Genomic DNA, 14,599 nt, shown 5'->3' with positions numbered 1-14,599 from the left:
TTAAGATAGTATGAAGCATTCAGACCTAAAATTCTTGCCTGCAACGATAATCAAATTAGTACAAACAAAACAGAAACTAAATCATGGAGTTTCAACCCACGGACCAATAGCATTTTGTTATTCTTTTCAGAACTTCTTAAAATGAAATTTATTTATAAATTCAAATTTTAGAGAAAGAATAAGTAACAAAGGAAAATAGAGAATAGAGAATTTCAAATACAAAGGAAAATAAGTAACAAAGGAAAATAAGTAACCAATCGTGGAAGAAACAAATACAAATTGGCGTGCTTGAAAATAGAGAATTTCAACAAAAACAAGTTCTTAGACATGTCATAATTCAAATAGGATGTTATCAACATAATAAAACAACATATAAGGAAAAAATAGTTGGTTTTGTGCATCAGAATCTCGGGTCTACATCATCCAAGAAGTCTTGAAGGGGAATCCGAGTAACTCATCATATGCACTTATATTAGCCACAATATAAACCACACAACAAAAAGTTTCACAACAGAAAAGTAAATATAAAATCAAAAGTGAAATATAAAATCAAAAGTGAAGTCAAATTGGTTATGCAGAACTTTTTCACATTGTCGCATAATAGTGTCCAACCCTCACGGACTCCTCTTCAGAAGATTGAATATGAGTAATAACACAGACAAGAAACAGACCACACTATTTGCAGCAACAAATAACCTAGTCACAATGAAATAACAAGATAAGGAAGAAGAATCTTGGTTCAGAACTTTTACCAAACACTTGGTGGACATAGCGCGAAACGAAAAATTCGGCACCAATTCTCCATCAGTTCATCAACCATAACCTGCAACAACAACAAATAACAACACAACAATAATGTTGTAGCGAGAATTGAACTGAAACAGAAGCAAAAAGTGGAGTTACAGTGTGCGTCTCTTCACGATATGGTGTGGCGAAGAATGACCATGGCAGATCTGATATGCGTCTGTTACCGGTATGGTGTGGCAGAGAATGGTGCGGGATGGTGAATCGTGGCCAGGCGGAGCCCGGGCAGCTGCCCTACCTGGCCGGGCGCTGGCTCCGCCACTGGGAAAAGGTTGATTATTTGTAATATATATATATATATATATATATATATATATATATATATATATATATATATATATATATATATATATATATATATATAATGTGAGAATGAATCTGAACCATTATATTTTAAAATAAATGGTGGAGATTATGGTAAATTTTTTCTCTTTCTCCAACATCATTTATTTTAATAATAAAGTAGAGATAATAAAAGATTCACACATAATTTCCACAATTTATTTTAAAATCTAATGGTTCATATTCATTCTCATATATATAAGTATCAAAGCATTTTTAAATGAGAGATAAGAGGAATAAATATCAACTATTGGATTCATCAAGAGAGAGAAGGTTAATGCATTAATGTGACTATTAATTTCTCTCTCTTGATGAATCCAATATATATATATATATATATATATATATATATATATATATATATATATATATATATATATATACCCCAAGAGTAAGTGTTGAACACTTACTCCAAATCTTAACCATTGATTTTCATTAATCTAACGGTTTTAATTGATCATTTAATTTAATTATTTTTAGAATATTTTTCTATATAAAAAATTAATTAAAACCGTTAGATTAATGATAATCAATGACTAAGATTTGGAGTAAGTGTTCAACACTTACTTTTGATGTAAATATATCCCTCTTCATATATATATATATATATATATATATATATATATATATATATATATATATATATATATATATATATATATATATAGGGCATATCATATGAGAATGGTATTTTTATATGAGAATGTGAGAATGAATCTGAACCATTAGATTTTAAAATAAATGGTGGAGATTATATGTGAATCTTTTTTCTCTCTCCTATGTCATTAATTGATGAGAGATAAAAAAAGATTCACATATAATCTCCACCATTTATTTTAAAATCCAATGGTTCAGATTCATTCTCACATTCTCATATAAATATGGCATTCTCATATGATATGCCCTATATATATATATATATATATATATATATATATATATATATATATATATATATATATATATATATATATATATATATATATATATATATATATATATATATATATATATATATATATATATATATATATATATATATATATATATATATAGGAGGGATCAAATTACACTCGAAGAGTTACACCACGAGTTACACTCGTTCAATAACCACATCTCGAATTAATATTTTTTAAATTCATCCGTTCGATTGAAACATAATATCATATAGATGATACCTATAAAGTTTGAGCTTAATCTATAATGATTTACTATATCATCAAGATATCCAAAGATTAACGTCAAAATGAACTTTCATATAACGTTAATTTTGATGTAATCCAATGACATAGTAAATCATTATAGATTAAGCTCAAACTTTATAAGTATGATCTATATGATATTATGTTTCAATCCAACGGTTAAATTTAAAAAATATTAATTCGAGATGTAGTTATTGAACGAGTGTAACTCGTGGTGTAACTCTTCGGGTGTAATTTGATCCCTCCTTATATATATATATATATATATATATATATATATATATATATATATATATATATATATATATATATATATATATATATATATATATATATATATATATATATATATATATATATATATATATATATATATATATATATATATATATATATATGGAGCGTATCCGGTGAGAACTGATATCTTTTATGAGAAATGAGAACTATCGATATCAGCGGTCAGATTTAATTAACGTTTATGATTTATTGATTCCATATTAAGAACATCTTACTGAATTTTTATCAATTATGATCGATATTTAAAAATTTCATTAATAAAATATCTTTTCAAAAGAATATTTTTTATTTTTTTTATTATTACAATATTATCAAAATAAGAGAATTTTTTTAGAATTATTATGCTTAATATTTAAATGTTGTTACAGTTTTTTTACTAATACTATTATTATTTGTGTGGAATTAATAAATCTTATGAGTGATAAATAAGATTAAAATTTATATGCTTTTTTGGATCAAATAAGATTAAAATATTAGTGATAAATATATTTAAATCTTATGAATGAATAAACAATATTTTAATCATATTTATCACTCATAATATTTATTAGTTCCATATAAATAGTACAGTATTGTCTTTTTATCTATTATGCTCAGAATTTAAATTTTTCATAAAAAAGATATTATTTCCGGAATTTTTTTCTTGCTTTAATTATTAAAATTTTAACACAATAATATAATTTATTTTAAATATTGATGATTGTTAAAATTTCAAAAAAAAAAATTACCGAGCTTGCAAATTAATAATTCAATCAAATCTATATATATCTAATAATTTTAGATTGTTTATAGTTTTAATCAAATTAAAATATATTTGATAAATCAATAATGTGTTTTAATTTAAAATAATTGCAATAATAAATTGCAAAAACAAAATATTCCGAACTTTCAAATAATAAAATCAACCAAATTAAAATATAAGTAATAATTTCGTTTTCTTCAATATTTTTTATCAAATAAAAATATTAAAAATAAATTTAAAATATAAGTAATAAATTTCATTTTCTCCCGTATAGAATTAAAAAAAAATTAAATCATCCGAATCAAAATATAAGTAATAAATTTACATTCTTAAATTTTTTTAATTAAAGGAAAATATAAGTGTCAAATTAATAATAAGTTATATTTATAATTATGTGAAGAATAAAATTATATGACTTCTAAAGTATAAATTAAATTTTATATTCATAGTATATTATGAAATAGTTAACAAATCAATATCAATTATGAAGAATAAGTTTTTTTAATTATAAATAAAATAATTTATTTCATTCAAAATAAATTATAGATCAAATTAAAATGGAGTTAGAATAATAATGAAAATAAAAAATTATTGTGATAACGTTTGAATATTAAGTATAATAATTCTTAAAATGAGTATCTCATTTTGAGAATATTATAATAATTATAGAAATAAAAATATTTGTGAAAATATACTTTATTTATGGAATTTTTAAATATTGATCATAATGGATATAAATTCAATAAGGTGTTCTTAATATGGAATCAATAAATCTTAAACGTTAATTAAATCTGACAGCTGATATTAATAGTTCTCATTTCTCATAATAGTATCAGTTCTCACGGGATACGCTCCTTATATATATATATATATATATATATATATATATATATATATATATATATATATATATATATATATATATATATATATATATATATATATATATATATATATATATATATATATATATATATATATATATATATATATATATATGAGGAGGGATCAAATTACACCCGAAGAGTTACACCACGAGTTACACTCATTCAATAACTACATTTTGAATTAATATTTTTTAAATTCAACCGTTGGATTGAAACATAATATCATATAGATCATACCTATAAAATTTGAGCTTAATCTATAATGATTTACTATGTCATTGAATTACATCAAAATTAACGTTATATGAAAGCTCATTTTGACGTTAATCTTTGGATATCTTGATCGTATAGTAAATCATTATAGATTAAACTCAAACTTTATAGGTATGATCTATATGATATTATGTTTCAATCCAACGGTTGAATTTTAAAAATATTAATTCGAAATGTAGTTATTGAACGAGTGTAACTTGTGGTGTAACTCTTCGGGTGTAATTTGATCCCTCCTCATATATATATATATATATATATATATATATATATATATATATATATATATATATATATATATATATATATATATATATATATATATATATATATATATATATATATATATATATTATTTGCCAACTAACAAGTTGACTAGTTTAATTAATTAGTCAAGGTATTTTTTAGTTATATGTCTCCATTTTAAAACATGTATGTGTTAATATTTAATTGTTTTCTCCATTTTAAGTTTGAATATACTTATTGAGACACCGCTGGCTGAGATACGGTATTATATTCTCCCAGCCTCAAAATGATTTTGTCAACGTCCAAAAAGATTAAATAATTATTTCTTTAACAAAATGATTGAAGTATTGAAAGTAAAAATATTAGCATGTGTGTACCGCTTAATTATACATTATTATTACGGCGTGTATGTTTGGTAATTAGTCTGAAACCTCATCCGATGCAATTTCTAGTTTTCAATTTGGGAATTTATTGGTGTATATTCATATAGGATGAAAAATACCATTGAAAATCCTAAAATATCTTTTGGATATGCATCTTCAAAAATATCTTCCTCAAACATTTTTTTATTTAAATGTTGAATTTAAAATGTCAGAGGTTATTTATGATATGCATATCCGAAAAAACTCTTCCTATACATTTTTTCCACCTTCACTATTTCATTCATTTTCTTCCACTCAAAAATCAAAACCCTCTCCAAAACCTCAACCATTTTCAATCTATTTTTCCTCTCCAAACTAAGTTTCTAGTGGTCGATCATAGCAAAGAGAGCATAGAAAGCTGCAATTTTATGTAAAGTCTCCTCATTTCATCTCTCATTTCACTGAATTGGTGCTGATTTGTTGGAGAAGAAACCTACGTCACTTCGGATATGCACTTCCGAAATCCACCAAACTTATTTCGAAAGTGCATATCCGAAATAATGTCCGTTACATGAAAAAACCAGTTTTGACATAATGTATGTTTTACGCACATGTTAGGTATGGTGCACCCCGGCATCATTGCCATAGATGCTGTAGAAGTTCCAGAGGAGGTCAACGAAGATGCTAAGCCAAAAGAAATGAATGACAAAGTTAAAACGATTGTCGTAGCGATAGATGTTCGACAATAATTTACAAATGAAATGACTTTCACTTCTCGTCAACATTTGCTTGAGTGGATCCGAATAGAGCTAGTAAACGTGGATTTGGTGTTGTGATAGCAAGGTTCGACAATGGCACTAGTAGAAGGAAAGCATTTGTTGTGATGAAATGCAAGAGGGGTGGGAAATATGTTCCAAAAATTCAGAAGTTAAAACATGATGACATGGGATCGAGAAAATGTGTGTCCGTTTATGTTGCATGTATCTTGTAGGGTTGATGGTTTATGGAATTTTAGTGTCGTTTGTGGACTTCATAATCACGAATTGGACACCAAGCTACACAGGCATCCAATTGTGTGTTAGCTAAATCCCGAAGAGAAGGAATCTATTTCAGAATTATCGATAATCAAAGTTGCACCGAGAAGCATATTTGCCGATGTGTACGAAAAAAACATAAAGTGTTTCAAATATCAAACAGGTATATAATGAACGTTACACACTGAACATCGCGAAAAAAGGTCTGAGGTCGGAAATGCAACAACTTTTTGGAAGTTCATATTCGAAATTTTAAAGAATCAGGGCTTATTTCGGAAGTGCATATCTGAAATATGCACTAATAGCAAGATAAGATTTCTTGGGTCCTTATGGCTCCAAAAAGTCTATAAATATGGTCTCTATAGATTTTCATCAACATCACAAGCCACAATAAAAAATGAATCAAATCTACCCTCACCTTGCTTTTGTCTACTTCAGTAGTGGTTACCCTATGTCGTTTTAGGTTCTCGCAAAGTTGATTCTGACACTGAACTCTGTCTTGCAATATCCATAAAATCAGAAGGTGGACAAGCTTGACTATCGTTCACCTTCACTTGAAGCCGAAGGAAAAGTAAAGTTCACCCGATTTGAGCTCAAGAACGATGACGATTTAGAGATTATGTGGACAATTTTTCAACAATATTATTCGAAGGTTCTGATTGAGTTGGACGTGAAACTTCAAGTATGAATTGCTTTAGATGGAAGATAGAGAAAGCATAACTGATTTCTTCACCAGGGTTACGAAACTAGTTAATCAAATCAAGATATATGGAGAAGCGCTAACAATAGGAGTTGTTGTTTCAAAGATATTGAGGTATTTGATCCCTAAGTTCGACCACGTGGTTGTAGCCATACAAGAGTCAAAGGATTTGTCGAAATTAACAAAAGAAGAGCTTCAAGAGACGCTTGATTCTTATGAACAACGAATGACTGAAAGAGTTGTAGGTAAGTCGAAGAGTGATGTGGCTTTGCAGGCTTAGTCGGAAAACGAAAATAAAGGCACAGGAAGTTGGAATAGAAATAAAGGTAGAGGTGGCTACAACAATTCTACTGGTCGAAGTCAGCAAGAAGGAAGCTAGTCAAATCAGAGAAAACCCTCATACCAAAACAACCAAAGAGGTAGTGTTGCAGGTAGAGGAAGAGGTGGTGGTCGAAAGCCTGACAAGAGTCACATTCAGTGTTTCAATTGTTAGAAATATTGTCACAACTCTACAAAGTGTCCAGAAAATAATAAGGATCAAGAAAGTGATGCAAAGTTTGAAAAACAAGAAGAAGAAGAGATGATGTTGATGGTCACATAAAAAAATGAAGATAAATTCAAGGACCAGCGGTACTTGGATTCATGATGCTCATCACACATGTCTAGAAGGAAAGATTGGTTTGTCAACATAAAGCCCTAAATGAAGAACATGATGAAATTCGCAAATGACAATACTTTAGTAGCTGAAGGTATTGGAGACGTTCTAATTATGAGGAAAGATGGAAAAAGGTCAGTAATTTCCAATGTGTTGTACATAACAGGCATGAAAAGCAGCTTGCTCAGCATTGGGCAGTTGGTTAAAAAGAACTACAAAGTGTCGATCGAAGACAAGATGATGAGAGTTGTCAACGCATGTGGAAGGTTAATCTTGAAGGCTCCTATGTCTCAAAATAGAACCTTCAAGATCGAACTCGATGTGATGGAGCACAAGTGCCTTTTGACTGCAGCTAGCAGAGATGAATGGATGTGGCACTATCGACTAGGTCATCTCAACTTCAAAGACATCAGAGACTCGAAAAGAAAGAATATGGTTTCAGGACTTCCAGAAATCGACATTCCAAATGAGGTATGTGAGGAATGTGTGCAAGCAAAGCAGCACAAGAATAGCTTCAGCAAGGATGCAAGAAGTAATTCGAAGGCTATTCTTGAAATTATATACTCTGATGTATGTGGTCCTATCCAGGTGGATTCGAATGGAGGTAACAAATACTTTGTTACATTCATCGATGATTTCAATCGAAAACTATGGATTTACCTTATCAAGAAGAAAAGTGAAGTGATCGAGGTATTTGTCAAGTTTAAATCGATGGTCGAAAGACAAAGTGGGCAAAAGCTCAAGGTTATGAGAACTGATGGTGGTGGAGAATATGTGTCGAAAGACTTCGACATATTATGTGAGAAAGAAGGGATTGTGCATGAGGTGGTGACACCCTACACTCCACAGCAGAATGGAACTGTAGAAAGGAAGAATCTAACCATCATGAATATGGCAAGAAGTATGTTGAACAGAAAAATTTACCTAAAGAGTTTTGGGGTGAAGTTGTGCTGACCTCAACATATATTCTGAACAGATGTCCGACGAAGAAGCAAGAAGGAATTACTCTAGAAGAATGTTGGTCTGGTGTGAAGCCTAGCTTGAGTCATTTGAAAGTATTTGGATCTATAACACATAGACATGTGCCAGATTAGTTGAGAAGAAAACTTGATGACAAATCGAGTCAGATGATCCTAATAGGATATCATTCAACTAGAAGTTACAAGTTGTTCGACCCCGTGAATAAGAAAACTAAGATGATCCTAATGGGATTGGACTGAAAATGTCAAGAAAGATTCAGTGGGAATCTTACTCGAAGAACCAGGAACTCAAGTCGAAAGAGAATTTCGACAAGAGAAGGTTAGAGATCAACCAAGTACAAGAAGACCTCAGAGAACAAGAGACATGCCTGCAAGGTAGCAAGATTGTGTGATTATATCAGATGATGTGGTCAATGATGAAGGTGAGCTAGTACATTACGATTTCTACGCAGATGTTGAACCTGTCAATGCAACTGAGGCATTGAAGGATTCAAAGTGGGTGAAAGCTATGAATGAGGAAGTAAAATCCATAGAAGACAACAACACTTGGTCACTTGTCAAATTTCCTCAAGGAAAAAAGGAAATTGATGTCAAGTGGGTATACAAAGTGAAGATGAAGGGGGAAATAACTCGACACAAAGCGAGGCTCGTGGCGAAGGATTTCTTCAGAAGGAAGGAATCGACTTCGATGAAGTTTTTACACCTGTTGCTAAGATCGAAACAATCATGTTGGTTGTTGGTCTAGCAGAAATAAACAGTTGGCACATATGTCAGATGGACGTGAAGTGTGCATTCCTAAATGGACCCTTAGATGAAGAAGTCTATGTTGCACAACTAGTTGGATTTGTGAACATGGCGAAGAGAGAAAGATGTACAAGCTTCATAAAGCCCTGTATGGATTGAAACAAGCTCCATGAGCTTGGAATAAAAAGATCGGCGGTTTCTTAAGGGAGAAGGAATTTGTGAAGTGCACAATTGAACATGGAGTATATGTAAGAAGAAGCAAGAATGAATTGCTTATACTATGTCTCTATGTCGATGACTTGTTGATAACAGGTAGCTGCAAGAAAGAGATCGAAGATTTCAAAGGTGATCTCAGCAAGGAATTCGAAATGTCAGATCTGGGCGACATTTCATATTTCCTTGGAATCGAATTCTACAAGAGTAATAGAGGCTTGATGATGCATCAAAGATGATATGCAAGTGAAATTCTCAAGTGAATTACTTTCAACACAATGAATTAGGTGGTGTGTTGAAAGTAATTCCTTGTGTTAAGCAGTTTGTTCGATAGAGACAAGGGAGTGTCAAAAAGATTTGATTTTGTTTAGAAGTGTGGAAACAGTTTGTTATACACAGATTTGTTTTAGATCTAGATAGATTTAATTTAGATTTAAAATAGATTTGATTTAGTTCCAAAATAGGTAATTTGGGCTTTTATAGTTTTAGACTTTGCCTTAGGTAGCAAGCTAACCTAAATCTATAAATAGGGAGTAATCCTCATTATTTTATAATCAAGTCAATTGAGTTGTATTCACAGAATTTGCAGTTGCAAGTGAATAACAAAGTTTTCTATAATTTGTGGGCAGAGAGTTACTCTGTAGAAACCCTAGTCTTTTTTCTTCTTTAAATTTCCTTTTTTATTTTCATCGTCATCGTGTGAGTGGTAACAATTTTGTTCATCAATATTGATAGAAATTCATGATAAATATTGGTAGATTTCCAACAAAAACCACTATTTATCAATGCACCACACATTACATAGATACGGATGAATGGGTGATGGCTTGGTTGGGAAATTAAGAAACAGAGTTATGAGGAGCTGGGTTTGAACATAGCACCAAAGTTACTGGGTTTGAACATAGCACCAAACCTAACTTGAAAAATGAAATGGCCATTCATAAAACAAACTAGTATGCAATAAAAAAAATATAAAAATGTTAGATATAGAGACAAAATGATAAAGAATATTGATTAAATTCCTTATCATTAATTCATATTATAATTAATTAATTAATTAATTCAACAAATTTATATTAAATTATTCATAAATTTAATTGATCGACTAAATTAAACTATTTTATTCACAAATCTAAAGAAAATTTTGATCCAAAGATAGAGACAAAATGATAAAAAATATTGATTAAATTCCTTATCATTAATTCATATTAAAATTAATTAATTAATTAATTCAACAAATTTGTATTAAATTATTCATAAATTTAATTGATCGACTAAATTAAACTATTTTATTCATAAATGTAAAGAAAATTTCGATCCAAATTTGAAAACTTCAATGTAAAATTCTTTGTTTGAGTTCACCTAACAAAATTACATTCAATGACGTATCAAAATTTTCAACTTCGTTGACTAGTCCATTAGAGTGTTCAGACTCTTAGATCAACAAGAAAACAATCAAAAGGAAAAAGCTCAAACAAACATAACAAACTTCAACTCTTTCTGCTCGTACCTGAAATGTTTCAGCTCCTCTTTCTCTTCGTCTGCCTTACCTCAATAACTTCAACATCATCATCACTATCTCCAACTTACAATGATATTTACTGTCCAAACAACACAACCTTCGATTCCAACAACAAAACAATACTCAAATCAAATCTCAATGTCCTCCTCTCCTCTCTCGTCACCAACGCCACGCTAGGCGGAGCGGATTTTTACTCAACCTTCATGGGATTGGGAACAACCAACGTTGTCAACGGTGTTTTCCTCTGCCGTGGTGACATTAACTCCACCATGTGCCAGAGTTGTATAACCACCGCAGCTAGAGATATTACACGCCTCTGTCCTAACAAAACGGAGTCGATTATATGGTATGACGAATGCATGCTGCGTTACACTAATCGTTACTTTAGCCCCACGAGTATCGTCCCAAGAGCGAATTTGAACAACGGAAAGAACATCACTTCCTCGAAATTGGATACCTTTAATGGAAAGTTGTTAAGTTTCTTGGATAGATTGGCTACAGAAGCTGCAAATTCTCAGACTACGGAGCAATTCGCGACTGGAGAAGATAACTTCAACTTAAGCATAAGCAGCTCTTTGGTTTATGGGTTGGCGCAGTGTGTCAATGGATTGACGAAGGTTGAGTGTGAGGGGTGTTTAGTAAATGCGTCGAGAACTCTTCTTACATGTTGTGAAGGAAAACAAGGTGCTAGAGCTCTTCTTGCATGGTGTAATATCAGATATGATTCCTACAAGTTTTACAATACAACCGATGATTCATCTTCGCTTCCTCCTCCTTCCGGTAAGACGTCTCATTGGTTCGATCTCTAGTCCAATTTTTTAAACATTGTATTCAACTATTAAATATAATTATTGTCTATGTAGGAAAGAACAAGTCCGGGTCAAAAACAAGAACGGTCTTGATTGTTGTCATTGTTACCGGGTCAATAATTCTGTTATGTTTAGGCTGCTATTTCCTCATGAGAAGATTAGCTTGGAAGAAATATAAAACTCTTATGAGAGAAAATTGTAAGTAAAAAAAAAAAGGCTAATTAAGTCAACTCCCATTTCTTAACAGCTTTGCTTACGTTTTAAGATTCATGTATATTTATTCTTCCAGTTGGTGATGAAAGTGCGGCGTTAGAGTCACTGCAATATAGTTTAGCGACAGTTGAAGCAGCCACAAAGAAATTTTCATCAGAGAATAAAATAGGCAAGGGGGGATTTGGAGAGGTTTACAAGGTAACACATCTCATAAACAGAAGTGAAAGTATGGTGCATTTATACTTTTATTTTCACTGTTAATCAATTGGTTACGATTTCAGGGTATTCTTATAGATGGAAGGCAAATAGCTGTGAAAAAGCTATCACTGAGTTCAGGACAAGGTGCAGTAGAGTTCATAAATGAGGTTTTACTAATAGCCAAACTTCAGCATAGAAATTTGGTAACCTTAGTAGGCTTTTGCTTGGAAGACCAAGAGAAAATGCTCATTTACGAATACGTGCCCAACAAAAGTCTCGATTACTTTCTATTTGGTAATTCACCTGTCTGAATGTATTGATTTTGGTAGAATAGTGTTCGATATTTTACTCACTTTAATAAATTTTTGATGATGTATTGATAGATCGTAACAAGACTAGATTACTACAGTGGTTTGAACGTTATAAAATCATCGAAGGAATTGCACATGGCATACATTATCTACACAACCATTCAAGGTTGAAGATTATTCATCGAGATCTTAAACCTAGTAATGTATTGTTAGATGATAATATGAATCCTAAAATATCTGATTTCGGCATGGCAAGATTGGTTGCCCTAGATCAAGATCAGGGAAGTACAAACAGAATTGTTGGAACATAGTAAGTTTGCGGACTTGATATTTATTTGACTACAAGAACTATGTGGTTTAATTTTTATTAATTTAGTCGATGTTTTGTTATTATAGTGGCTATATGTCTCAAGAATATGCAATGCATGGACAATTTTCAGAAAAATCAGACGTATTCAGTTTTGGAGTCATAATTTTGGAGATAATTAGTTCAAAAAGGAATGCCCGTTCTCTTTTATCAGATAGTGACGATGACCTATTGAGCCATGTGAGTATTGATTTTCAATAATTCATTTATTTTTTTTATATATATCAAAAGAAGCATATAGAGGATGATAGTTATAATATCGAATTCAACAAATTATTACAGGCTTGGAAACAATGGATGAATCATACACCATTAGAACTAGTAGACCAAGATATAAAAGAATCATGCAACCATAGTGAATTGGTTAAGTGTATTCAAATTGGATTATTATGTGTTCAAGAGAAACCTGATGATAGACCTACAATGGCAACAATTGTTTCGTATCTCACTAGCCCTTCCGCGGAGTTGCCATTTCCAAGAGAGCTGACAGAGTCTATGCGCAGTGGAATACTGCAAAAGATTGTAAGAGAAGGGTTTAGTTCGACTTCTATATCAACATTCAATGAAATAAGTACATCAGTAAGTTCTGCATTTTCTGCCACTGCTTAGAAGTTAGAATTCATGTAAATTTGTTACTTCCAAATTTTGTGTTGTATATTGCATATATCATGTTTGAATTGAATCACAATAATTTTTAAATATCGATGATTCAAATTACCTTGAAGCCTATGCGGTTAACAGAAAGTTTGTGTTTAGTGCACTTTTTTTTATCAAAGTTCAGAGAATGCTGACAGATGCACTTACAGATTTTTCATCTGGGAGATCCTCACATGAGTAGCAGAATTTGAATCTAGTTATACCTTTGTAATTACCGAAAAATACATATTTTTCAATATAGCTGAAGAAAGAAGATGAGATGATGGACTCACAGTTTACATCTTGGACAATCTTCTTAGCATTTGCCACATTCAGAAAACATCTGCTTGAAATCTCCCATTATATAGTCTTGGATTTCCTTAGAAAATAGAAATGTGGAATTTAAAAGTATCTCAATCTCGACAAAGTGGACACCGCATTCTTAATGTCTCGAATAGTTAAGTTATAACACCCAAGCAAATCCAAGATCTCGAGGTTAGGACTTAGGACACCCCTGACATATTGATTTGAGTCCTTTAGCTGTAAGTCCTAAGAAACTAATCTCTAACCACTCAAGATGAGGCAAATAATTAGCAACGGCAGCAGCTTCAGAATCGGCTTCTTGCATACGAGCAATTAGAAAATCCTTGGGAACAACCTCATTGTCTTGGGATGGATGAAACCGATACTTATTCCTCATGTTTCTCTTCAGAACCTTTAGGTTGAAGCAATTCCTTCCGAGCAGCACAAATGACTCATGGGTTATTTCAGAGCAATTGCTGATGTCCAGTTCCCTTAAATTTGGACACTCAAGAGAAATCTTAGAGATACAATCATCACTAACAGCAATTTCTGATCGACAGCACCTCAAGATTTGGACATCTGTATTGAAATGAGTACAATCATGTTATTAAAATCATCACTACAGATATGTATTAAAATTTGGAAGAAATTGGGCAACAAGATCAAGAGAGCGAATACAAATCTGGGTGAGGAAAATGTGAGTCGATTGAACAACAGATCGAAGCATGGAGTCGATCTTAGACTTGAATTTGCGGGTCGATA

General features: G+C 31.1%; 1 protein-coding gene and 1 non-coding gene across 2 annotated transcripts; one reads left to right on the top strand and one right to left on the bottom strand.

The window, feature by feature from the left end:
• Nucleotides 1-396: 396 nt before the first annotated feature.
• On the bottom strand, nucleotides 397-467 carry LOC131645482 (small nucleolar RNA snoR60). Its single transcript, XR_009297101.1, has one exon. It is a non-coding gene; the product is annotated as a small nucleolar RNA snoR60 (small nucleolar RNA).
• A 10,451-nt stretch (nucleotides 468-10,918) lies between these two features.
• On the top strand, nucleotides 10,919-14,063 carry LOC131643423 (cysteine-rich receptor-like protein kinase 10). Its single transcript, XM_058913635.1, has 7 exons — nucleotides 10,919-11,780; nucleotides 11,864-12,007; nucleotides 12,099-12,220; nucleotides 12,304-12,514; nucleotides 12,604-12,841; nucleotides 12,928-13,078; nucleotides 13,181-14,063. The coding sequence occupies exons 1-7, from the start codon at nucleotides 10,994-10,996 to the stop codon at nucleotides 13,505-13,507; spliced, it is 1,980 nt and encodes a 659-aa protein (XP_058769618.1). The 5' UTR covers nucleotides 10,919-10,993; the 3' UTR covers nucleotides 13,508-14,063.
• Nucleotides 14,064-14,599: the final 536 nt, after the last annotated feature.

Source organism: Vicia villosa, linkage group LG1, assembly GCF_029867415.1.
Source record: "Vicia villosa cultivar HV-30 ecotype Madison, WI linkage group LG1, Vvil1.0, whole genome shotgun sequence".
NCBI classification, from domain to species: domain Eukaryota; kingdom Viridiplantae; phylum Streptophyta; class Magnoliopsida; order Fabales; family Fabaceae; genus Vicia; species Vicia villosa.
The sequence above is the reverse complement of the archived record's forward strand: the minus strand, read 5'-3'. Positions and strand labels throughout refer to the sequence as shown.

Bases quoted from the DNA above. Each gene is read 5' to 3' on its own strand.
- LOC131643423 (XM_058913635.1), top strand. From the start codon at position 10,994: ATGTTTCAGCTCCTCTTTCTCTTCGTCTGCCTTACCTCAATAACTTCA. The intron at 12,515-12,603 runs GTAATTCACCTG...ATGTATTGATAG, and splicing joins TCTCGATTACTTTCTATTTG to ATCGTAACAAGACTAGATTA. The intron at 12,842-12,927 runs GTAAGTTTGCGG...TTGTTATTATAG, and splicing joins AACAGAATTGTTGGAACATA to TGGCTATATGTCTCAAGAAT.